The sequence below is a fragment of the Mustela erminea genome, chromosome 15 (genome assembly GCF_009829155.1).
Source record: "Mustela erminea isolate mMusErm1 chromosome 15, mMusErm1.Pri, whole genome shotgun sequence".
NCBI lineage: Eukaryota > Metazoa > Chordata > Mammalia > Carnivora > Mustelidae > Mustela > Mustela erminea.
The window spans coordinates 76,495,885-76,521,127 of NC_045628.1; the positions used below are offsets into that span (position 1 = coordinate 76,495,885).

The 25,243-nt window shown below is 37.9% G+C and overlaps 2 protein-coding genes across 7 annotated transcripts in view; one reads left to right on the forward strand and one right to left on the reverse strand.

Annotated features, from left to right (window-relative positions):
• The window catches only part of PAN3 (poly(A) specific ribonuclease subunit PAN3), a 128,875-nt gene extending 109,641 nt beyond the window's left edge, over nucleotides 1-19,234 (reverse strand). For 5 of the 6 annotated variants that reach the window (XM_032314387.1, XM_032314386.1, XM_032314385.1 and 2 more), the window contains exon 1: nucleotides 18,332-18,790. In XM_032314387.1, the coding sequence (XP_032170278.1) occupies nucleotides 18,332-18,761 (430 nt within the window). In that variant the 5' untranslated portion in view covers nucleotides 18,762-18,790. Of the gene's footprint in view, nucleotides 1-18,331; nucleotides 18,791-18,997 lie in introns of those variants that run through there. The other variant, XM_032314389.1, reaches the window with a different exon arrangement.
• Nucleotides 18,776-25,243, forward strand: part of FLT3 (fms related receptor tyrosine kinase 3) — a 119,748-nt gene continuing 113,280 nt past the window's right edge. Inside the window, exons 1-2 of the mRNA XM_032314382.1 lie at nucleotides 18,776-18,875; nucleotides 20,015-20,171. The gene's annotated coding sequence lies outside the window, so the exon portion shown is untranslated. The remainder of the gene's footprint in view (nucleotides 18,876-20,014; nucleotides 20,172-25,243) is intronic.

Here is a 25,243-nt window from a genome sequence, read left to right on the forward strand (position 1 = left end):
TGTGAAGTTGTTCATCACTTTGTCCATTTATATACAAGTATTAAAAGTATTATTTTAGGGGCGCCTGGGTGGCTCAGTGGGTTAAGCCACTGCCTTCGGCTCAGGTCATGATCTCAGGGTCCTGGGATCGAGTCCCGCATCGGGCTCTCTGCTCAGCAGGGAGCCTGCTTCCCTCTCTCTCTCTGCCTGCCTCTCCATCTACTTGTGATTTCTCTCTGTCAAATAAATAAATAAAATCTTTAAAAAAAAAAAAAAATTTTCCATAATAAAGGTTTAGAAAATGAGGTTAATAAATAATGGTTTGTATCATAACTGTTTACAATGTGAAGTAAAAGGGAATGTATTTTTATTTACAGTATGATAATCAGTATGATAATTATTTACAGTATGATAATTAGTGTGCTTACATATATACAAACACAGATTATAAGACTGAACACACATACATATATATACACACACAGACACGCACCAAAATTTTAATCTTGTGTTATTGGGTTGAGATTGGGAGAGATTAGTCTTTTCTCAGATTATTTTCTATAATGTAGTTATTTTTATAACAAAGACAATGATGATGACAGAGAAATCCAAAAGGGGCTGAGTTCCTATATTCAACCAAAACCCTTACAGCATCTATTATTTACCTTTTCCTAATAAAATAAAATAGTTTTCAAAAATAGAGTACAATTTCAGAGTCAAATTATTTAAATACAGCATTTTTATTTCAATGTTTTCAAATTCTAAATCCAATTTTCTCTTTTCTTCCTATGTTATAAAGGTACTACAATAAAACTATTATTGAACATGCCAGAATTTAAGTATCTATGTTCAACATCTCACCTTAGTAAATTTTAAGAAAGATCCACTGGACTAAAAATAAGCACCTAAGGGGCGCCTGGGTGGCTCAGTGGGTTAAAGCCTCTACCTTCAGCTGAGGTCATGATCTCAGGGTCCTGGGATAGAGCCCCCCATCAGGCTCTCTGTTCCACAGGGAACCTGCTTCCTCCTCTCTCTCTGCCTGCCTCTCTGCCTACTTATGATCTCTGTCAAATAAATAAATAAAATCTTTAAAAAAATAAAAATAAGCACCTAAGCATAACAATATTTGCAAAACAAAGGAATATTAAACTGTCAGAGGACAATAAAGCAATCTTATAAACATCCCATCCTTTACAATACTGTGTCATTTAGAAACAGAGTTTACCCTAATTTATTACCAAATTTCTGGTAGTGACTGATTCTTGCTATATTAAAACTGGTTTACATTCCTTTGGAATACACAACTTTGACACAACTTTGATGCTCCCTAACAAAGAAACAACTGACAAAGCTAAACAAAAAAAGAGAGAAAGGAGGAGAGAGGGTTAAACATGGCCAGTAATGAGGGTTAAAAAATTAATTAAACATTCCACATAAACACCCAAAACTGTAAACAACTGGGAAAAAAACATAGGGAAGAGCTACTTGACCTTGGTCTTGGCCAGAATTTTCTGAATGAAACACCAAAAGCACAAGCAACAAAAGTAAAAATAAACCTGTAGGACTGTATCAAATGAAAAGTATCTACAGAGCAAAAGAAACAATCAGCACAATAAAAAGGCAATCCATAAAACAAAAGAAAATATTTGCAAACCATCCCTCTGATAAGGGATTAATATCCAAAATATATAAGGAACTCCTATAACTCAACAGCCCTTCAAAAACAGCCAATTAAAAAATAAGCAAAGGACTTGAATACACATTTTTCCAAAGAAGACACACAGATGACCACCAGGCATATGAAAAGATGCCTGATATCACAAATCATCAAGAAAATACAAATTAAAACCATAATGAAATACCCCCTTACACCTGTTAGAATGGCCATTATCAAAAGATAGAGATAAGTTTTGGCAAGGCCATGGAGAAAAAAGAATCCTTGACCACTGTCAGCGGGTCTGTAAATTGGTGGAGCCACTACTGAAAATAGTAAGGAGGTCCCTCAAAAATTAAAAACAGAACACACGATTTAGCAATCTTACCTCTGGTTAAACTAGTCCCCCCACCCCGCCCCCTGGCCTTCTCCAAGGTTTCACTTTCCATAGTTACCTATGGTCAACCTCAGTCAACCATATGTAAGCCAACGATCCTCTGACATAGCATCTTAAGGCCAGTGGTAAGCTAATACTATGTCACAATGCCTACATCATTCACCCTACTTCACTTGATCATGTAGGCATTTTATCAACAAACATCATCACAAGAAGGGGGAGTAACAGTACAATAAGATATTTTGAAAGAGAGAGAAAAACCACATTCATGTAACTTTTATTACAATATATTAATATATTGTTGTATTTTATTATTGTTCCCAATGTCTTACTGTGCCTAATTCATAAATTAAACTTTAGCATAGGTATATATGTATACATAGGAAAAAAACATGTATACAGAGGATTCATACTGTCTGCAATTTCAAACATCCACTGGGGGTACTGGACTGTATTCCCTACAGATCAGAGGACCACTGTATCTCCTGCAGATAAGACAGGAGTACTACTTTGTATTAATAAAAAGAAATGGAATCACAATCTTGAAGAAATTTCTGCACCCCCATGTTCACTGCAACATTACTCCTAATAGCCAAGACATGGAAACAACCTAGATGACCACTGACAGATGAATAGCTAATGAAAATGTGATATACATATAAAATGTGGTATATACATATATGTTTATGTGTATGTATTCTGTGTATACACACATACACACACAAAATGAAATATTACTCAGCCATAAGAAAGAAGGAAATACTGACATTTTTGACATCACAGATGGACCCTGAGGGCATTATGCTAAGTGAAATAAGTCAGAGAAAGACAAACAGTATATGTTCTCATTTATATGTGGAATATAAAAGAGCCAAACTCAAAGAAATAGAGGAGTGGTTGCCAAGGACTGAGAAGCAGAAGAAATAGGGAGATGCTGGTCCAACTTCCAGCTCCAAGATGAGTAAGTTCTGGGGATCTAATGTACATCATGGTGACTATAATTTAAAAACTGTATTATATACTTGAAACTTGTTAGAAGAGTAGAGTTTTAAAGTTATCACCACACACAAGAAAATGTAATTACATGAAGGGACAGAGGTGCTGACCTACCTATGTGGTAATCATTCTGCAGTATGTATTTGTATGACACCATCCCGCCATATACCTTGTTATATGTTAGTATCTCAATAAAGCTGAGAGGAAAAATTCCACACATATACTTTCACTTAACTTTCCGTATTTTGGAAGGAAGCGAATAGGATTTGATACTTCCAAGAGGTAGTTAGGAAAATCAGATCCTAAAGATACTGGGTTTTTCTAAGTTACTAAGAATAGACACATGTCCTACCTACCTTATGAGATGCACAAAGAGAAAATGCATGTAGAGCACTTTTGAAGTTTAAATTACATAAGCATAAGACACATTAGAGACTTTCATTACCAAGACTAAACAAGAACTTTTCACTAGTTCAACCCCTTATTTTTGCAATCCACTTTACGTAAACTTTACACCATCTCTATGGAATAATAGTACGCAATCCACTATAAGTAAAGCTTACTATTTCTAGGAAAGCTCTATGATCATCTCTATTATTATAACTTGTATCTGTACAGAATAATAATCAATTCAACAACCACTGTGTAGATAAGAACCTCAGTCCAACTGTCAACTGTGGCAAGGTTGATACTACTTTTACTTTACAATTAAGCAAACTAACTGATTTAGAGAGATGAGAAAGCTTGCCCTATGCCACAAAGCTAGTAAGCGACAAAACTGGGATGTAATGGCAATCTCTCAATTGCATGAAACTGCCTTCCAGTTTTTAAGAGAGGGATTAGAAATCAAAAGATGAAATTTCAAGCCTGCACTTTTAAAATGATAATGAAGGCGCCTGGGTAGCTCAGTTGGTAGAGCATGAGACTCTTAAAATGATAATGAGACGTTCAAACTTTGAACCAAAGGATTTCTCAGTACCTAGAGAATCAGAACTTCTATATCTGTCAGCAGTTACCCTGCCATTGTTAACATATGAATGCATATGATGATAACCCACTTAAAAAAAAAAAAAAAAAATCTCAGGGCTTCACTAAATAAATGTTCATCATCTTCAGTCTTGTCTCCTCTTGATGAAATGGGTTTAACTTTCCAAAAGCATTAGAATAAACTAATGTTACCCAAAGGGAATTCTGAAGTCAAGTGGAAAAAGCTCAAAAAACTAAAAGTAAATCCATTTCTTCACTACACAACTTCTCAGAGCCTATGTCTACAATGTGAACTGTGACAATTCAAAAAGGAAACAGAGTACTTCCCAAATGTATCTGACTAAGGAACCCTTTCTACATGGAGGAGCTTCAGGATCTACAGTTCCACAGAACACAAAAAGTGACCCCTGAAAATACTGAGTGGTTTTTGTCTGCTGAAGAGGACATCATAGCCAAGATGCTGGCAATCCTTACCCTATGTGATGAAACCCAAACTTCTAAGTCTGACATTAAAAAGCTCCCAACGATCTGTTCTCAATCTCTATCATTTCCCAAGGTACTAGGTTTGAGTTTCAGTTTTGCCACTTACTAGCCATAAAGTCTCAGGCAAAACACTTATAAAATGTAGACTGTACCATCACTTGTAAAATGAAATTCATACCATCTACTCTGCAAACCTCAATGAAAAATTATGCAAAACAATGAAACAGAGTAAGAATCATGACAGTTGCACGATTCTATAATACAATCTACTAAAAACTGAGCTGCACACTTACAAAGGGTGAACAGAGCATGTAAATTGTATTTCTAAAAGGCTATTTTATAATATCAGTGGAGAAAAAAGGAATTATTCAATAAATAGGCTTGAAACAAGTGGGTATCCATCAGTGAAAAAAATGAATACAAAGATATTTCCAAAGACCAAAGATTATAGTGTAATCAAAGTAAAAAATAATATATATACACATCTACTATAAAAATATCTTTACAATAATCGTAACATTACTGAACTCCCTCCTCCAGTCAAAATGATACACTCACTAAATTTTCAAAGTCTACACTTTACAAATAGAGTACCATCAATTCCTACACACACACACACACACACACACACACACACACACACACCCCTAGCTCTATGTTCTTCAGATCCAGATATATGATGGAAAAGAAAAAAATACTTGGAATTACACAATGAGTTCCAATCCTACTTTTGCCACTCACTAGCTGTATGACCTTGAGCAAACAATCCTCTAAGGTTCATTTCATCTGAAAAAGGAGGCAACAGCATCTCACCCAGAGTTGTGGTAGGGACTCAAGTGAAGCAACCTATGTAAACTGCCTCATAGGTCATCATAAATATTTTTTTCCTCTTCTCCTGTCTCTAGAATGCACTGCCCAATTATTCCAAGCTGTTAAAACCTTTACCCCTTACCATATCATTTATACCACTCATCTACTAAAAATATATACACATTTCCTTTGACTTTTATTGCTGCCTTCAACTATTTAAATCTTCAAATTCTTATATGTTTCTGTAACATCTACCCATCTAACTTATCTATTAACTGAGATTTGGAACTATTTCTATTTTTTTTGGTATTATCTAATCTAGTAGCACATTTGTATAAATACAGTTAAGCCCTTTTTAAAAATAGGTATCTTTAAAAGTTGATAAAAGATGCACTATATTATGACTTTCACATCCAAGCTTCATAAAATACCAATGTAAATGGTATCATTGCCTCCAATTTTCCTAATTACAAAATTAAGAAGCAGAAGTGCTAGATGATGGTAAGGTGGATGAAGGCCCAAGAAACAGGGGCTCCTCCACCCACTCAGCAGTCAGGGGCACCAACCTTTTGGTACAGACTGAGCAAATACAACTTGTCCATATGATCTGCTTCAGCCAGTTGCCAACCACTGACCTCCAACTGTTTGTTTACTTTTAAGCAGGCTCCATGCCCAACGTGGGGCTTGAACTCAAGACCCCGAGATTAAGAGTCACATGCTCTACTGAGCCAGCCATGCACCTCACTTTGACAACATATTTAATCCAAGTCTCAGTTTCCTCCTCTGTAATAGAAATTATCACAACTACCTTCCAGGGCTGTTGTGAGAATAATTCAGTACAATGACATGCCTAGATGATACTATGTGCCTAATGATTCTTTTTTGTGGTTATCGTTTGGATCCATTTACAAATTTATTTGTAGAAGTTATCTTGCTTTTTCTGATGAAAAGCTAACATGTTCTTTGTATAGAATGCATTAGGGGAAGTTTTTCACATAGTTTTTTAAATGATGAAAAGGTAGCTTGGAATATTTCAGACATCCCATAGGAACTGTCTGAAAGAAAAGACTCGAATCCAAAGCAGGTGACTGGACAAGACGTACAGGTCTGTGTGAAAGACTGGACTTCCCTCAAAAGCTCCTGAAACTAAGAAAAAGTCCAAGGGAACTATGAGAAAACTAATTAATGGCTACAAATATTATATTTGTGATAAAGTTTCTGTGCAAAACCATAAAGAGACCATTCCACATTCCAGATTCTCTACCTAACTCTAAGGCATCATTAACCAACACTGATGATAACTAAAGAGAAGAAAGACGTTAGTAGCACACAGCATCAATCATAAGTCAAATGTAACTTTATGTGCATTATCTCATTTTTTACCCACTCAACAAGTTGAATGTATCCTCCCAAAACTCATGTTGATGTCCTAATCTCAGTATCTCAGAATGTTCTTATTTCAGTATAGAATCATTGAAAATGTAATTAGTTAAGATGAGGTCATTCAGGTGAATCCTACAGTACAATTTTTTTTCCTGGTTTCATTATCAGTTTCCTTTTTCTTTTTTCCTTTTTTATTTAAATTGTAGTAAGTTGACACCAATATAACTTATGACTTTATAAAAGGGGAAATGTGGACACAGACACACACACAGGAAGAAGGTCTTGTGAAGATGAAAGCAGAGATCAAGGTGATGCTTCTACAAGCCAAAGAATGCTAGAGACGGCAGGCAAACCACGAGAAGCTTGGTCAGAGGCATGGAACAGATTATTTCTCACAACCCTTAGAAGAAGGCAACCCAGCCAACACCCTCATCTCAGACTTCTAGGCTCCAGAACTGTGAGACAATAAATTTGTTGTTTAATCACCCTCCCCCAATACACACATATAATAAAAATAAAAGATTAAATGGGGGATTATTAAACCAATAAACGTAAGCTTAAAAAAAGTATCTCAATTGAACATTAAGTTCAGAAGTTCCTAAGCAGCCAAGATAAAAAGGAAAAATGTAAGTTAAAAATACTCACCTAGTAAAATAACCAATACCAATTCCTTGAGCAAAAATACTTCCTAGTACTAAATTCTTCAGAAAAATTTTTATAAGGATTTTTATATCTGGAGTACTGATCATCATGCATCTTCAATACAGATAAAAGAAAAATTTCTAGAAACATTTTCTTATATTAATTCTCAATATAAGTAGATAACATAGTATTAAACCACAACTCAACTGAGATAATAAAGGGCTAAGAATTTTAAGAACTTCCCTTTTTAGCCATTTACCTTGACCAATCTTCCCCTCTTGAATGCTCATTTTCTTGCTTTGAAACATTCATTTCTGGTTCTGATAGACAAATTACATATAGACAGATAGACAATAATACCAGCTGCCATGTATTGCTTATATATACAATCTCATTAGTCCTTTAAAATATATATCATTATTGCCTATTTTGGTGGCAGTGCCAGACGAAATTTGAAACCAGAACAAACTTACTTCAAAGGCTACAAAAATCACTATACTACATTCCTCTCAGCCCTTCCTACAGACTCACCTTTACAACGACCTATTATTAAATCTTCAAGTACAATGTGTTACAAGTACTTTTAAGCTAAAAACTCATTTATCCTTAACTCCTTTCTCTCTCCCATCTACCCTCTGAAGTAGGTGCTTCACCAAATCTCTCTCAAATGTGTCCGAATGCCTAAATCAAGTCCTTGGCATTTCTCTCTCCCACTGCCACAAGGCTATTGTTTCCCTATCTCCACCCTTGGAAGCCAAAAACTCCTATGGTTATCTCTTTAAGACATAGATCTTACCACTGCACTGAGAACAGCCTACAAGGACCTTCACAATGTGGCCACAAAATCTATCATCTGGTCCCACTCTCCATAATAAAGCCTCTTCTCCACAACAGGAGACTACAGAACACAAGCATGCACACGGCTGTCTCTCAAAATCTGTGTCCTTGTCATCTGCCTAGGATGCCCTTCTCTTCTACCAGGTATGCTTCATAAATCTTTCAAAAAATAGTTCAAATATTCCCTCTTCATGAGACCTTCCAAAATATCCCTGAATAGAGTCTGTTTTTATACAACTTTATACCTATACTGTATCATACTTGTGCCCAAATTTATACATTTCAAAATCCTTTACTAGACTGCCCATTCATAAATGGCCAGAACCACGCATCTTTGTGTTCGCTGATACAGTACAGTATCTGGGACAAAAGTGCTCAATAAAAACTTGATAATTAAGCTTTCTAATCAGTGCCCAGAGTATACATATACCAAATCATAATTACTGAGTAGTTATCTGCATAAAATATACCTCCAGAGGCAAGTTAACATTGTTTTAAAAACTGTAAATTCTATCTGGCAAACTGGCCCTTTTGAAAGTTACCATATCTTTGCACCAAGATAGACACAACCAAGGCCTCTGAGAAGATGGGGGAAAAAATCCTGAAACAGCAATTTTACATAGATCACAGTGGCTTAATAAGAGCTCAGCTGAGATTCTAGTGTTTCACAGTGGAATATACATAGTTCACTGTTTTGAACTGAAAATTTAAGATATACATTACTTAGTTTCCAGAATCAGAGACAAACTGTATGTAGAACAGCAAGACTCTGGTAAACAGTGCATTCTGAGGAGCACTACAATACCACAGGCCTTCCAATGTACACTGGCTACAAACTTGACAATAAACAACTAAATAAATTGGGTTGTCACGTGAAGCTATTTAATATTTAGTACTGCCCCTTTGATTACTTACTGAAACATGTCTTACAGCAAGACAGTTCTCGTTTAGGATCTGTGCCAAGATGATTGCTTTCTCTATGCAATCTCAATCTGCCAATAAATAAATGTTTTTGAGTATTCCATTCTTCTTGCTTTCTCAGTAGAGTAAATCAGAATTTATTAATGTATTTCTAAAACCAGCTTACTCCGTGCCAAAATATCAGTGTAAGATCATCCAAACCCATAGTTTAATGAGAAGTTAGGAGCAGAGTTGGTTTTTTTTTAATAGCAATTAAAATCTTTTAACAAACTTTGCAATATATAAATTTATAATACATAAAATTTGGGGGATTCTGTTTACAAATACTGCCTACCCTACCCACTAAAATGGAAGGCTCACAAAGGAAGGAATCTATCATTTATCGGTTACTAACGTATCCCAAGAATCTAAAACTGTGGCTGACACAGAGCAAGTACTCAGTAAATGTGTGTTAATCAAATAATTAAATAAAATGAATGAATCACTACTTTCAGACCTAATTATACTAAGCTGAAAGTCTGCCAAAAATCTGTTTTTCAAATACATTATTTTGTTTACATTAAACCTTTTTAAAATATATATCAGAAAACTCTTCTGAAATTTTTACTTTAAAAACTGCCTTTATCACTTTTCCAAGCCTTGGGAGTAGAAAGAAAATTCCCTGTCCCATCATCGTCAAGGCTCTTTTACAGAGACAGCTACCATTTCTATAAAGTCTATGAGCCATAAAAGGTCACTTACGAAATTTAAGAGGCCCAATTCTATGTTGTTTTTCTTCACCTCTGTTCTCATCCTTTCAATCAAGTATACAGTCAGATTCAGGAAAAGCAATATTAAACAACAGAATAAGTTTAGGAAAAGATAAGTAAAATAATAAAGTTATATTTAATAATATATAAAGTTGTTTCCCGTTTTTCCAGCTCTTTCATGCTCTACCTAATTTATGAAAGCACCCTAACGTAACCATATCAAACCTGCAGGGGCACCTGGGTGGCTCAGTGGGTTAAAGCCTCTGCCTTCGGCTCGGGTCATGATCCCAGGGTTCTGGGATCGAGCCCCACACCGGGCTCTCTGCTCAGTGGGGAGCCTGCTTCCCCACTCCCCCCGTCTGTCTCTCTACCTGTGATCTCTATGTGTCAAATAAATAAATAAAATCTTAAAAAAACAAAAACACAGATAAACAATGAAAGACTATTAAATAATAACACTAGTCTTTTATTAAATATACAAATGAAATTTCCCTGAAAGTATTAACAAATACTAATCTATTAAGTTACAAAAGATCTGATTTATAAAACTATCTCTAGATATCTGAGCCACTGGGAAAAAAATCTTGCTGGGGTAGATTTGATATTGATGACTATTTCAAATATCTTATTTCAGCTAATAATGTGTAAAATACAGATTTTTTTATCAAGCTATAATTGACATGGAATATTGTGTTAGTTTTAGGTGTACAACATGATTGGATTTATGCATATACCACAAAATGATTACCACATTAAGTTTATTTAACATCAGTCACTACACAGTTACCATTTTTTTCTTATGTTAAGAACTTTCAAGATCTACTCTCTTAGCAACTTCCATATACACAATACACCACTTGCTATATATTACATACTCAGGATTTACTTATAACTGGAAGTTTGTACCTTTTGACCATCTTCATCCATTTCTCATATCCCTCCACTCCCCACCTCCAGAAACTACCAATCAGTTCCCCGATCTATGAGCTCAGGGATTTTTTTAGATTCCACATATAAGTGAGATCATATGGTAGCTGCTCACATAATTTTTTCTTAATGTACCAAGTTTGAATGAATTACCAAATTACTGAAGATTCTATATGCTTAATATATGTACATACATTTTGCGTGAGTTTATGTATAAATGTACATAATGCATTAAGATACAACAGCTTAGTGCCATTATTTGTAATAAGACTATAAATAACCTAGCTATCCATTAAAAAGAATAGTACAGCATACAGTAGAATATTATGCAGCCTTTAAAAAGAGCGAGGTAGATTTCTATGTATGAATGTGGAACAAACCACAAAATATGAAATTCAGTGAGAAAATTCAAAGTGCTTCCGTGTGTGTACACGTATGTGTGTCAGTAGATGGTAGAGACAGGGAAATATAAAACACATAAATGACTGTATAGGCAAAGAGTATTTCTGAATGCACACATTATAAATTAGAAAGAGTGGCTATCTTTTGGAAAGGAATCAGGCAACTAAAGAAAGAGGGAGACTATTTTTCATTGAGTACCCTTTTGTGCTATTTAAGTTTTTAACCTGCGTATGTGTTACATCTTTAGTTTCAAAAACAAGACATTGTTTCCCATTTTTTTTTTAAGCTGGAATTTTTATAATAAAAATGTAATTAAAAACTCGCTTTAGAAAAATAGCAACAGGACACCTGGGTGGCTCAGCCAGTGGAGCACGAAACTCTTGATCTGGGGTGGTTGAGTTCAAGCCCCATGATGGGTGTGGAGTTTACTTTAAAAAGAAAAAAATAACTTTATTTTTTAAAGAAAAAATAAATAACAAAACAGACATCAAAAAAGGGGAAAGCTTTTTTATGGAAGAGGATTGTTATCTACATACCAATTAGCCCAGCCAAGATTAGCGAGATCAACATGCCCTTCCCTGTACTGGATGTTAAACTGCTGAGCAGTCTGTATTTTAAGAGCTGTTGGGAGGGGAAGAGGATCTAAAGATCAAACATGAAGTAATTTGCTTTCTAGAACATGAACATTTAGAAAACAGAGCATTTTAGAGCTAAAAGCATCTTGGACAACATGTACTCTATCCCCATTCTCCCACTTTACAGATAAACATTATTTCCATGTGGACTAAATGACTAGCTTAAGATCACAAAGTGATTTTGTAAGAGCACTAAAAATCAAAATCTCTGAGCCACCAGTCCAGGAGTAATTCCTATATAACTGTAGAAGACACAAATACTTGTATATATTGGCTTTCTAAAAGCTATTTGAAAACACTACACAAAGCAAGTATTTTATCATACTCCATTTATATAATCTCAAACTAAACTATTTTATAAATGGGATATAATGTTAATACAGAAAAAAGGTGAGAAATACTGCTACAAAACTTCAGTGTGTGTGCATGCACACACTTCTCTCAAAATTCATATACTGAAGCCCTAACCCTCACGTAACTATTTTTGGAGGCAGAGCTTTTAGGAGTACAAAAGCATTATATTAATAACTATCAACCCCAGGTAATAAAATAAGATTGATCTACTTTGACTTTATACACTGCTGTGCCAATGGAAATTTTTACAAATAAAGTTTCATAACTAAAAAAAAAAGATAAAGTGAAAATCAACCCTAAAATATATAAATAAATATTCAAGTCTGTAAATAAATGCTCCTAGCACAAATCTTTAAAATATTATCTCTGGGTTACTGTAAATGTTCGTAACTTTGCACACAAAGTAGACATGCCTACAGCAAAGCAAACCAAAAAATGCTGCTCAGTAATAAATATATTTTTCCTGAGTTAAAATACAGAGGAAAAATTCAGCAATATATACAAAAGAACTCTTGATACACACAACTTGGCTGAATCTTGAAAGAATTATGCTCTGTGTGGGCGGAGGGGGACTAATCCCAAAAGATTTCACGCTGTATGAGTCCATTTAAACATTCTTGAAATGAGAAAGTTATAGAAATGGAGAGCAAATTAGTAGTTGTCAAGCTTGGGGAAGGAGTAAGGCGGAGGATTACGAAAGGGCAACTAGAGGGTGATAAACTGTTCTATGTCTTGATTGTGTTGGCATGTACACCAACATACTTGTGAGAAATCTCACAGAACTAAATGCACAGTATGGGCACAGAGGAGTACAAATCAGATTACAGAAAGATGAATATGATAAGTGGGCTATATCAATCAATGCTGGTTTTAATCCTGCAGTACAGTTATGAAACATGTTACTGTCAAAGGAAAATGAGTGATGGAACAACAAGTTCTCTGTATATCATTTCTTAAAACTGCATGTGCCTCAACAATTATCTCAAAATAGAAGGTTCATTTCAAAATGGAAAAATCCAGGACACCTGGGTGGCTCAGTTAGTTAAGTGTCTGCCTTCTGCTCAGGTCATGATCCTAGGGTCCTGGGATGAAATACCACATTGGGCTCCCTGCTCAGCTGGCAGCCAGCTTCTCCCTCTCCTACTCCCCCACCCCCGATTTTGCGCGCGCGCGCTCTCTCGCGCTCTCTCTCTCTCTCTCTGACAAAATCTTTTAAAAAGTGAAAAATCTTATAGAAGGGCAGAAATATAAAGATATTTTGCTATGTTGTGACAACCATTTATCTTCCTTTCTGGCTATTTCAAATGCACTCTATGGAAAGAAAGTGCACTTTTATGCACTTTTACTCATTAACTGAATCTTACCTCAACTTATGATAACACATCCATTTTTGAATAGTCCTCATAAAACTTATCAAGGCTTAATATTATCTTACACCTGTGTCTGTATTCTCCTTTAGAATAGAAACTCCATTAGCCAGAATTTCGTTTTATTCTATGTTATATTCCTTACACCGAGATTGGCCAAAGCTTGCCACCTTGCAAGCGCAATATAAAATGAGTGAAATGAATGGTATTATAAAGTCTTTGTTATCCACTGTCCAATAAAAATGTTTAAACCTATGCCAGCTATCCTAATGACAAACTCCCACTCCTCACTTTCCTGTTAGCTAATAGTGTAATTCTGTAATTCTAGGTAAGTAAAATCCTGACTTAAACGCAGTTTGCCACACACACTATATAATCCAAAGTAAATGAACTTAAATTTATCCATTATTCTCTTCCATTTGGATAGACAACCACACAAAATTCCATAATCTAAGTATTTCACTGGTCTTAAAAGTATATTCTCAAAAATTGGAGGAAAGAAAATGCACAACTTACAGATTTATTATTAATAATACTGATTAACAGCAGCAACTACAACTAAAACCTCACTATGGGCTGAGCAATGCACTGGTACTATCCCATGTAATCTTACCACAACTGAAGTAAGTGCTACTATTACCCCCATCTTTAAAATAAGAAAAACTGAGGCTTAAAGTTTCAAACTTTACACAAGATCCCAAACTAAGAAAGCCAGGATTCCATCACAGATGTGTCTTACATCAAAGCCTTCACTGGTAACTAAACTAACTGAACTGAGAAATACATCTGTTTTTGATAAAATAAATAAATCCACTAGATTTCAAATAATGTACATAAAATATAAACATTGGCATATAGTTTAACTGCTGAAAATTGAGCACCTTAAAGATTAGAAGTCTAGCTAGCTGAAAATTAGAATTACATTATTAAAATGTCAAGAATCAGTAATTCAACTGAACCCAAATCAAACAATATTTAAGCCTCAGAAGATCCCAAGTCCAACAGAAATATGAAATGTCAAAACCTTAAATACATCTTCAGGGGTGCCTGAGTGGCTCAGCTGATTAAGTACCTGACTCGTGATTTTTGGCTTAGGTCATGATCTCAGGGTTGTGAGATAGAGGCCCCCTTCAGGTTCCACGCTGGGTGTGGAGCCTGCTTACAATTCTCTCTACTTCTCCCCTTGCCTCTTCTCCCACTGGCATACCCAAACCTCCCACCACCGGTTCCACCAGCTCTCTCTTAAAAAACTTAAATACTTCTTTAAAGTATTTTTTTAAAATTCTTCTTTAAAAAAAAAACAAAAACTGTTATTTCCCAAACAACAATCCTGAATCCCAGAAAGTTTACTACTATACTGCCAGGTGAGCAGAAGGGCTGGAGAGCTGGACTAAGAAAATATAATACTCTGTATACATAAACGGTAAGCAACAAATTAAAGTATGGTTCCTTCACAAGACCAAAACATCACTGCAACTAAGTATATTAAGAAAAAAAAGCTTTTGTGTTTCAGTTTTCCAATGCAAAATAGGATAAACTTTTCTTTTGCATTTACCTCTTAAGTTTTAACATGATCTGAAACACTAAGGAAGAAATTCTGCAAACGTGAAGCAGAAAGGGAGGGTCAAAAACTCAAATGCCAAAAGTAGCCAGACACACAAGTCACCTAAGTCAGAGATTAAGGCAAAACTGAGAGTCTTGCTGCAATGGTCCTAATTCCAATATGAGTAAGAGCTGCCTTTCAAAGGAAGTCTGAAATCTACTTCTATCGTACATCTTTTGATTTTTTAATGTTGTTAACTAACTACAATCCACCCACAAAATTTGAGCCAGCGAAATGGCTAAAACTGTAAGAGAGCTAATGCCAAGTACTGGTGAGAAGGTAGAGCAACTAGAACTCTCACACATTGCCACAGGGAATGTAAACATGGTAAAACCGCTTTAGAAATTATCTACTAAATCTGAACATATGCATACCCTATTATGACCCTGCAATTCCACTCCTAGATGATCCAACAGAGAAATGCATAGACTTGTTCATCAAAAACCATGTTCGAAATGTTTTTAATAATAAAAATCGGAAACATTCCACTGCTCACCTGTAAAATGGGAAAATAAAATGTGGTATAACCATACAATGTTAACACTATACAGAAATGAAACTACAAAAGCTGTTTCTACATCACAGGAATGGATCTCACAGAAAGATTTAAAGAAAGAAGTCCATTCCTATAAAGTTCAAAAAAAAAGTGAAAAATGAATCTACTGCGTCAGAATGTGGTGTTAGAAATCAAAAGTCACATCTGGGAAAGGGTACTGACTGGAAGGGGACAAGAGCAGGACTTTTGGGGGGTACTGATTAGGTCCTACTTCTTGATCAGAGTACTGATGATAAACTATGTGTTTATCTTGTGGAAATTTCAAAAACTTATGATTTGTATGCTTTACCGGGGTATGTATACCTCAATAAAAACTTTTAACACACACATGCACACACAGAAGATTCCATGAAGCCGAAACAAAATATTTCTGCAGGCAAATCTAGCTTATCAGAGCAGATCAGTTTGTGACCTCTCTGCTAAGGAAGCACTATACAACCTCACCTTTAAAGAAGAGCAAAGAAAAAATAAAAACAAAATAAAACTGTGATGCTAAGATGATCAAGGCAACAACTAAAAAATTTAAATTTCTCCTGATAGCAGCTCTTAGGATGTGTTGCCTCATTAAATTACCTCATGCACGTAACAAATCAAGCCTCTTTCCAAAGATACAGCAAAGAATCCAGTAAAAGGTAGAAAGTAAACTAAAAATTAAACAATTATGTGTAAAAATTCTAAGCAGTCATTAAATTACCAACACAGTCCTCTTTTCCTGATTCCTGAGCAAGTTTACTTGCCACTCACTGATATGAAGCAAAATGCTCTCATCTAAAAGGAGTCAGAATCTATATACTATTCAGTTACCAAGTCTACAACAGTAAAGACGAGCCTCAGGCTTCACCCAGGCAAGTTAAAGCAAGCCCTACGGAACCTAAATACATAACTCAACTATTTAATCAAATATCTGTTAAATGGCTAACTATTAAATTTTAAAATGCTTTCTTTTGCAGTAGTTACCTATTCTCTCAAGATCCTATATCCCAATTACTTTCTTTTTCTGAGGTATGGAATGATCCTACCTTTGAGCTATTGCCAGTATCTTTTTTTGACCTCCCATCTTCACCTGTTTACAATATCCTGTCTTATCTTTCACGTCCCAAATCTACTACTTCCATATATTAGGAAATCATAGAAAAATAACATATTAAATCGGATGCCAGCATTTTTGAAAATGCCTTTTTGTATGTAACAAAGCCACCAACCAGGTTCCCAGTACTATTCAAACACTGATCAAATTACTTTGAGCCACAACTCACACAGCCAGCAAAAGTTTACCTTGAAAATGCAAAGTTGCTACTCCAAAGTGATAAATTTCCACCAATAAAGTAACCATTTTTTACAAAACACTTTTAGTTACAAATTAATCTTCTGAGCACATCAATCTAGCCAAATACATGGGCATTAAAGTCAAGTCCATCACAGCAATCTTTTTTTTAAAAAGCAAGTCTCTACGAAAAGACTAAATAATCCTCAAAAAGCAAGTAACTGCTTTAAAAAAACAACAAAAAAAAGCAAAAATGTATTAATGTCCAAGTTAAGTTGCCTATCAAATTATTTTAAGATCTAAAAACTTTTTAGAATGCCCAAGAAAGTAAGCTTTTCCCCCTTTTGGTTAAGAAATAGTCAATACGCTTAAAAAAAAAAAAGAAGAAAGAAAGAAAGTAGTCAATATACTGAGAAACAAAAAAGAAAAATCTGCCACCTGCTCTGCTTCTGTAAAATAGACTGCATTTACACTAATGATTGTAAACTCCACTCACTGAAAACTAAAAAGTTGAAAGGTAAGAGATAATGACAAGAGAAAAAGTTAAAAATACCAAGAGCCTTAAGATATTCGAACTCTAGTGCTCAGTTGCACACAAATGAACGCACACAGGACACGTTTTCAAAGCTCCATGCTAAGAGTCTGCTTGATAACAAGTTGTATTACTCAGGATTCCTACTGACACCGGCAAACTGATGTTGGCTTCAGGAAGACTACGCTGAAATGCAAGTCTTCATAAATTCCTACTCTAAACTCTCGACTAAACCTAAACATAATATAAAAGCTGCTGTCCCTTCATTCCTAATCCTTAGAAAGCATTTCCTGCCTGGAAAATCTTTCTCCCATAGGCTTACACAAACTTTTTCCGTTCTTTCAACTTACTCCGGGAAGCCTTAAGCCCGCCCATCACCTCCCGCCCCCTACCCACACACACCCACTAGGGAACCTCAACACTCCTCAGACACCACTCCACACGGGCACGCAAAACACATGTGCCTGCAAACCCAGCCCCTTTCCACACCCCCCGGAAACGACACCCCCTTTCTCACACACCGCACGCCACAGCCCATCCCCCTTCCTCCCCGCCCCCACTCACAGCACCCCAGTCCACCCACCCACGTACCGGGGAACCCAGCCTCCCCTCGCTCCCCGGCTCGCCTAGAGCTGTGAGGAGGGGAAGCAGGAAGAAGGAAGGAGGGCTCAGGCCCGGCCTAGGCCTCTCAGACCGCCTAGGGAGGTGAAGGGGGGGCACCCGCCGGCAAAGCTCGTTGCAGGGCCTCATCCGGGCCCCCTCCGGCCCCAGGCCCTCGCTCCGCCGGCCCCAGGCCTTCGCTCCGCCGCCGAGCCCAGGCCGGGGCGGCCCTCCCTGCCCAGACCACACTCACTTGCCAGCCGCGGTCCATCGAGCACCCCGCTGCTGCCTCCTCCGCCGGCTGCGGCTCCTGCACCCGGACCCCCTAGGTCCGGCTTCTTGGGCCCCGGAGGCGGCCCGGCTCCCCCGCCCGGGACCGCTCCGGGCGGAAAGGCGGCCACGGGCGCGCCCGCCAGAGCCAGAGGGACGCTGTTGCTATGGAGGCCGAGGCCCGGGGCAGCTCCGGCGGCCGGGTCCTCATGCAGGAACTGACACTCCTCCCCGTAGAAGCAAGTCTTATCCTTAGCGTAGTAGCGGCAGTACTTCAGCTTCACTCCCGCCGCCGCCCCGCCGGGGACACCCCCGACCCCCGGCGGGGCCACCACCGCCACTGCCGCCGCCAGCGAGGAGGAGGAAGGGGAGGCGGCGGCCGAGGGGGGCGGGAGGCCGCCGCCACTGTTCATGGCAACGCCGCAGCCTCGTCTTCCGCTGCCGCCCGAGGAGCCGCCACCGCCGCCGCCACCATAGACCGGGGAGGGAAGGAAGACGCTGCCGGTGCCGGATAAAAGCCTGGGCGGGTGGGTCTGTCCCGCTGCGGGAGCCGGAGCCGCCCGGGGAGAGGGGGGAGGGGAGAGGGGAGGGAGGAGGGGGTAGGAGGGAGGGGAGGGGAGGGGGAGAGTTGGGATTCTCTCTCACTCACTCTCTCGTTCTCTTTTCTTAAAGGGGCCGCGCGGGACGACGGGGTGGGCGCGCGGGCCCAGACGGGGCCTTCGAGGGCGCGGACTAGGGAAGGGGGAGCGGCAGCGGCGAACGGGCTGGGAGGGTGGAGAGCCGGTTTATTTTTAAATTCTGCCTCCACTCGCTCTCTCGCGCTCTGGTTCCTCCGAGTTGTTTATTCCATTTTCCTCTTCCTGAGAGGGCCGTCGCCGCTGCGCAGGCGCGCCGAGGCGCGGTGGCTTGTGGGTAGCGGGAGCGCGAGGGGATGCCTCGCTAGGCGTCCGGCCCCCGGGGCATCCGCGAGCGGGCCGGCGAATGGATGGGGTGTCCGCGGTGGCTTTCCCGGACGCTGATTAGGGTGGTGAAGTTCTCACGAGATGAATACCTTCCTTTTTTGTATATCCTCGTACTTATAAAGCCAGGCGTCCTTTTTGAATTGAAAAGACAAAATTAACAGAATGTAAACGGTCCGTTTGAGGGGCCGCACCTTAGCAAGGAGCTTAAGCCCTTGCTCTATTTGGACAATAGTTTCGTCTGTTTGCCACACTTCCCCTACCTCTTTTCTCACTACCTTCCTCTTTTTCCTTCTCCTTGAAGGTGATGAGAGCTGCAGGACTGATTACCTTAAGTTCTGGGCCTCCCATCAAAAAACTGAGCCAAAAAAAGGCTGATTTGGACAAACCCCCTGCTCAGTGCAGCACCTGTTTTCTCTATTTATAATTACCGAAAGGCCTCAGTAAAATATGAAAAATAAGATGCCACCTGGGGACAACTATGCCTAGGCAGCCTCAGAACTTTTCATTTATAAATGTGCTAGATTGCTTTTCTCCAATCAGCCTAGTCTTGATTTGAAACTCATTTTTAAAAAGATAGCTTTTCCCTCAGCAAAATTAAATATTTTAATATTTAAATATTGCTGCGCTATATTTAAAAAAAAAGTTTTTCCTTGCTATGAAGGGAAAAGTAATTTTAACATTTTCGTTTCTCTCCTCTGTAAAAGATTTTCTCAGAAGGCAGCATCACAGCTGTGAAGGGGGAATATTTGTCTACAGTATTTAAGGAATTGTGGCAAACAGAAGAGATCACAGAAGAGTGGATATAAGCAAGTGTACTACACTGAAAAAGGGGGAAAAGTGGATCCCATACATCACAAACTGGTAAGCCTGGTGATGCTCCTTAACTAAATTCAAAAATAACATTGTCTTCTGTCTTTTGTTTAAAAACACTTTAGTGTATTTATTTAGTCAGTAAATATTTATTAATGCCCATTATGTGTAGCAGGAACTGCTAGGACCTGGAGAAACAAAAGTAAACTAGATGCAGTCTTGTCTGAGTTCAAATGGATTGTTTATCCCTCTGGTTGCAGAGCCCCCCTAAAGTACACAGCGATAATAAGGCAGTGCTTTAAGTGCTAATCTTAACACATTGGCTATTAGAGAATATTAGAGATGTTAGACTTTCCGGAGAAAGTTGATAACATAATAGCAGAAGTTGAGAACATCTGCTTTGAATTCAGACCGTGAGCTAAGGCTTACTAATTGTGTTTCTCTGGGTAAGTTGCTTTACTTCTCTGTGCCTTATTTGTAAAACAGATAATAGTATCTATTTGATAAAGTACAAACTACTGTATGTAAAGTGTCCCGTGCTTAGTAAGAATTCAGATTTTAGCTATTGCTATTAGTAGAATTGCTGCTAGTAGTAATCAGCATAGAAGGGTACAGAAAATAGCTTTACAGACGAAGCACACAGCTTGTGCAAAAGGCCTTGCAGTGAAAGAGAGCTTTCATTGTTAGAATAGTGATCACCAAAGTCTCTGTATGACCTGTTAAAGGATTTAACTCTTTCCTTTTTTTTTAAGATTTTATTTATTTGACAGAGTGAGAGAGATTACAAGCAGGCAGAGGAGCAGGCAGGGGTGGGGGGGGGCGCTGGGTAAGAGGGAGGGAAGCAGGCTCCCCGCTGAGCAGAGAATCCCCTGTGGGGCTTGATCCCAGGACCCTAAACCCAAACCCCAGCAAAAGGCAGAGGCTTAACCCACCGAGCCACCCAGGCACCCCAGGATTTAACTCTTTCTTGAGGGCAATAGAAAGTTACTACAGAGGGTGCCTGAGTGGCTCAGTTGTTAAGCATCTGCCTTCAGCTCAGGTCATGTTCCCAGGGTCCTGGGAATGAGTCCCACAGCAGGCTCCCTGCTCAGTGGGGAGCCTGCTTCTCCCTCTCACACTACTCCTGCTTGTGTTTCCTCTCTTGCTGTCTCTCCCTCTGTCAAATAAATAAATAAAATCTTAAGAAAAGAAAGTTATTACAAGGTTTTAAAAAGTCCAAGTAAGAACATAATCAGATTTCCTTTTGGAGAAAAACATTTTAATTCTTATAAGAACCCTATGAGGAAAGTAAGAAAGATGGGTTATCACCATTTTGTAGATGAACAAACTGAGGTCTGGATTTACACAGTTACCAACTTATTAAGTTGCAAAGCCAATTTACAGAGAATTCTGATTATAAAATGTGCTCTTGGTTGAGGCGGGCACCCTGGGTGGCTCAGTCAATTAAGCAACCAACTTGATTTTGACTCAGGTCATGATCTCCGGGACCTCAGCACCAAGTCTGCTTGTCCCACTCCCTCTACTCCTCCTTTTGTGCTCTCTCTCTCAAATGAATAAATAAAATCTTTTTTTTCCTAAGTGCCCTTTCCATTATACATTTGCCATTCCTAAGTGAACATGTATGTTAATGGATTAGAAAGGAAAGTGGTATCTATAGTGGACAACGGAGGTTCATTAAATTCATGCCAAATTAAGCATATCATTCAAATAAACTGTTATTGAGAATCTGTGTGCCATGTATCAAGCAAGTTCTGTGCTAGGCTCTGATACATAAAAATGTGTAAAGTACAGCCTGGGAATCATGAGGGGAAATGCCAAAGAGAAATCACCCCTCAGTACCCCGTTTGACAGAGTTTTCTATTAAATCATTGTGAACAAAATGGAGAAAAATAAACTAATATGCTATAGTTAGGTGACTTAAGTATCTTTGATTAGTCATGATCAAAATGTTGATAAAGCTGCCATTGGAACGAACCCCTTAAGCAATATCCAAAGAGTATTGCTAAATTGATACATCTCAATATGGTCTTTACTATCTTCCTTTGGACTCTGTTCTCAACATTTTATGAAAAAATGTTATTCGCTGCCTAGATGGAGAAATATATAACATGTTTAGCAGATCTGTAACATGTTATAAAACCACTGGGGATAGATAATGCAATTAATGACATTAGAATTTGTGCATGTCCATCAGCTGGAACAAAATGGACCAGTGCTAACAAAATGAAACCTGAATTAAATTGCAGGGAAACAGAGCAAACAGGTACTTTTTTTTTTTTTTTTTTTAAGATTTTATTTATTTATTTGTTAGAGCACAAGCAGGGGGAGGGAGCTGCAGGCAGAGGGAGAAGCACGCTACCCACTGAGCAAGGAACCCAATGCCGGACTGGATCCCAGGACCCCAGGATCGTGACCCAAGCCGAAGGCAGACACTTAACCAACTGAGCCAAGCCACCCAGGCACCCCACAAATAGGCACTTTAATATATTACTGATGATACAGCTTTTCCCTGTGTCCCCCCAAAGCAAATAGGCAATATTTTTTTGAAACCCTTTAAAATGTATGTTACCTTTAAACTATTCTACTTGCAAATATGTCCTAAGAAAATAACTGTAAATAAGGAGTTTTATGCTCCCCTGTAATCATTGCAATATTTCATGTGAAAGCCAAAAAAAAGAGTTGCTAACAGTGTAAATTCTAAAACCAAGGAGAATGGTTAAATAGTCAACTATCCACTTGGAATATTATGCAGCCATTAAAAAGGCAGCCATGACAATATACAGTAGTGCTTACAATACAATGTAAATATTTAACATGATACAAAATTGTATATGCTGTGTTATTATAATGATGTAAATAATAAAAAACCTAATAAAAATAACAATAAAGTAACTGCCTCAAAACATCAACAGTAGTTTTACTAAGGTGGTAAAATGACAGTAGTTTTTTCCTCTTTCCTCTTCTTCCCAAATTTGTATCATGAACATACATTATTTCTATAATAGAAAAATAAGCATTAAAAATTTATTATAATTTAATCTTAACCTTTTAATTCTAAGAAGTTAGTACCTGGATGTTTGTTAAATTGTTCTGTGTATTTTTGGTTTCATTTTATTTTCAAATAAATTAATTTTTTGAAGACAAGCTGGACACTCATTTGTTGCCCATTTCCTCAAATTTCCCAAAGTCACTGAACTAGTGCTCTTTACATTATTCATTTGCCAAAGTATATTTCTAGTTCAGTGTTTCCCAAAGTATATTTCACAGATGACTATTTCAACAGTGTATTAACTGCTTTTACACAAAGAAAAATGTTCTAGTGTTGAGAAAGTTTGGGAAATGCCAAGTTAAACACTTTGTCTTTTTCAGATCCTTGAATATGTTGATAAGTTGTAATTCTGCAAAAGCAGGGTTTAATAAGCAGAATTTACCATAATTTTTAAACTTTTTTTTTAACTTATCTTATGGAGTCAGTGTTCCTCAAATACACTTTGAGGAACACTGGCCCAGTCACCTGCCTGCTCTTTTTATTTATTTTTTTTTAAGATTTTATTTATTTATTTGTGAGAGAGAGCAAAAGAGTGAGCACAGGCAGGCAGAGGCAGAGGGAGAAGCAGGCTTCCCCGCCAAGCAAGGAGCCCGATGTGGGACTTGATCCCAAGACGCTGGGATCATGACCTGAGCCGAAGGCAGCCACTTAACCAACTGAGCCACCCAGGCATCCCAGTCACCTGCTTTCTCACTGTCCTTGTATAACCTATTTTAAAATGTGTCTGCATTCTTCAGTCCCCCAAACCCTGCCATTCCAACCCTTCTACCTTGCTTTCTACTTCATGTGGCCATAAAAAGGAAACACGGCCTATGTCCTTAGAACAGGAGTCCCTTCCTCCCATCTAGGACTAATCCGTTCACTCGTGCACCAGACTTCTTAACATTTCCTCAGGGATCTAGTGTTCTTCATCCAGTATCTTTTCTGACTCTTCTAGAATGTGAATATGTAAAGTCTCACACTGCAATAATGTGTAAGGCATCCATTCCTTTCTATTGTGAGCCTTTTGAAATCTGAAACAAAAATGTTTCTGTTTCTGTTTTTAAAAATACCAGAAAGAAACAGTGCTGGTAGGAGGGCTAACTACTACAGCTATTTTGGAGGGCAATTTGGCAAGATTTGTAAAATTTTCAAATATCCATTCCCAAGACCCAACAATGCCAGTGTTGGTATCTCCCTTAGAAAAAACCTTTTGTGCTTAAGGAGGCATGCTTCACAATGTTCATTTGAGGCATTGTTGATAAAAGCGAAATCAGAAATAACCTAAATGTTCATAAATATAGAGCTAGACCTATGTGTGCCATTACACACCAAGAGGTGTTATTGAATGAAAAAAAAAAACCCACAAAACAGGTAAATAGGGAATGTAGTACCTTTTATCTAAAATAAAATTTATTTCCTACAATGATACATATAACTGAAAGGACGAACCGTAAACATTACATTGCTATCAGGATGGACATCAGGAGCAGTGGTGAAAGGGGATTTAGCTTTATCTTTGATATTTCAGATTTTACAAGTATGTCCTATGCATTGTATTAAGTAATTAAAATTTGATTTTAAAGAAAGAAAATCCTCACTCTCCATTGGTTTCCTTCTTTTGTCCTAACTTCTCTTCACAGGCAATTTATTTGAATCATCCTTTCATAACCAGGCTCTTCATCTCCATTCATCCTTTAATCGAGAATAATCAGACATTGCCCTTGCTTTGTTTTGTTGTTTTGCTTTGCTTTGTTTTTTGGCTTTTTTAAAAATTGCCCTTGCTTTGTTAAAGTATTTTTTTTAACTAGGGCCATTGCTGATATTCATTAGTAAATTTATTAGTTACTTTTCAGCCATTTTATGCTTCCTCTGTAATATTCAACAGTAATAACCATTTTTGTAGCACTTCCCACACAGCTTGCAGTCACCCCTTTCTGGTTTTTCTTCCTCATCTTTTTGCCTCTGCCTCTGCCATTCAGTCCTGCCCGCATGGTACATCTTGTAGAAATACTATAAAATGCATTTCAAGGCATTAATATATTAAAACTTAATACAATGCATAGGACATCCTCTGAAGCTTAAGCTTGTGTGG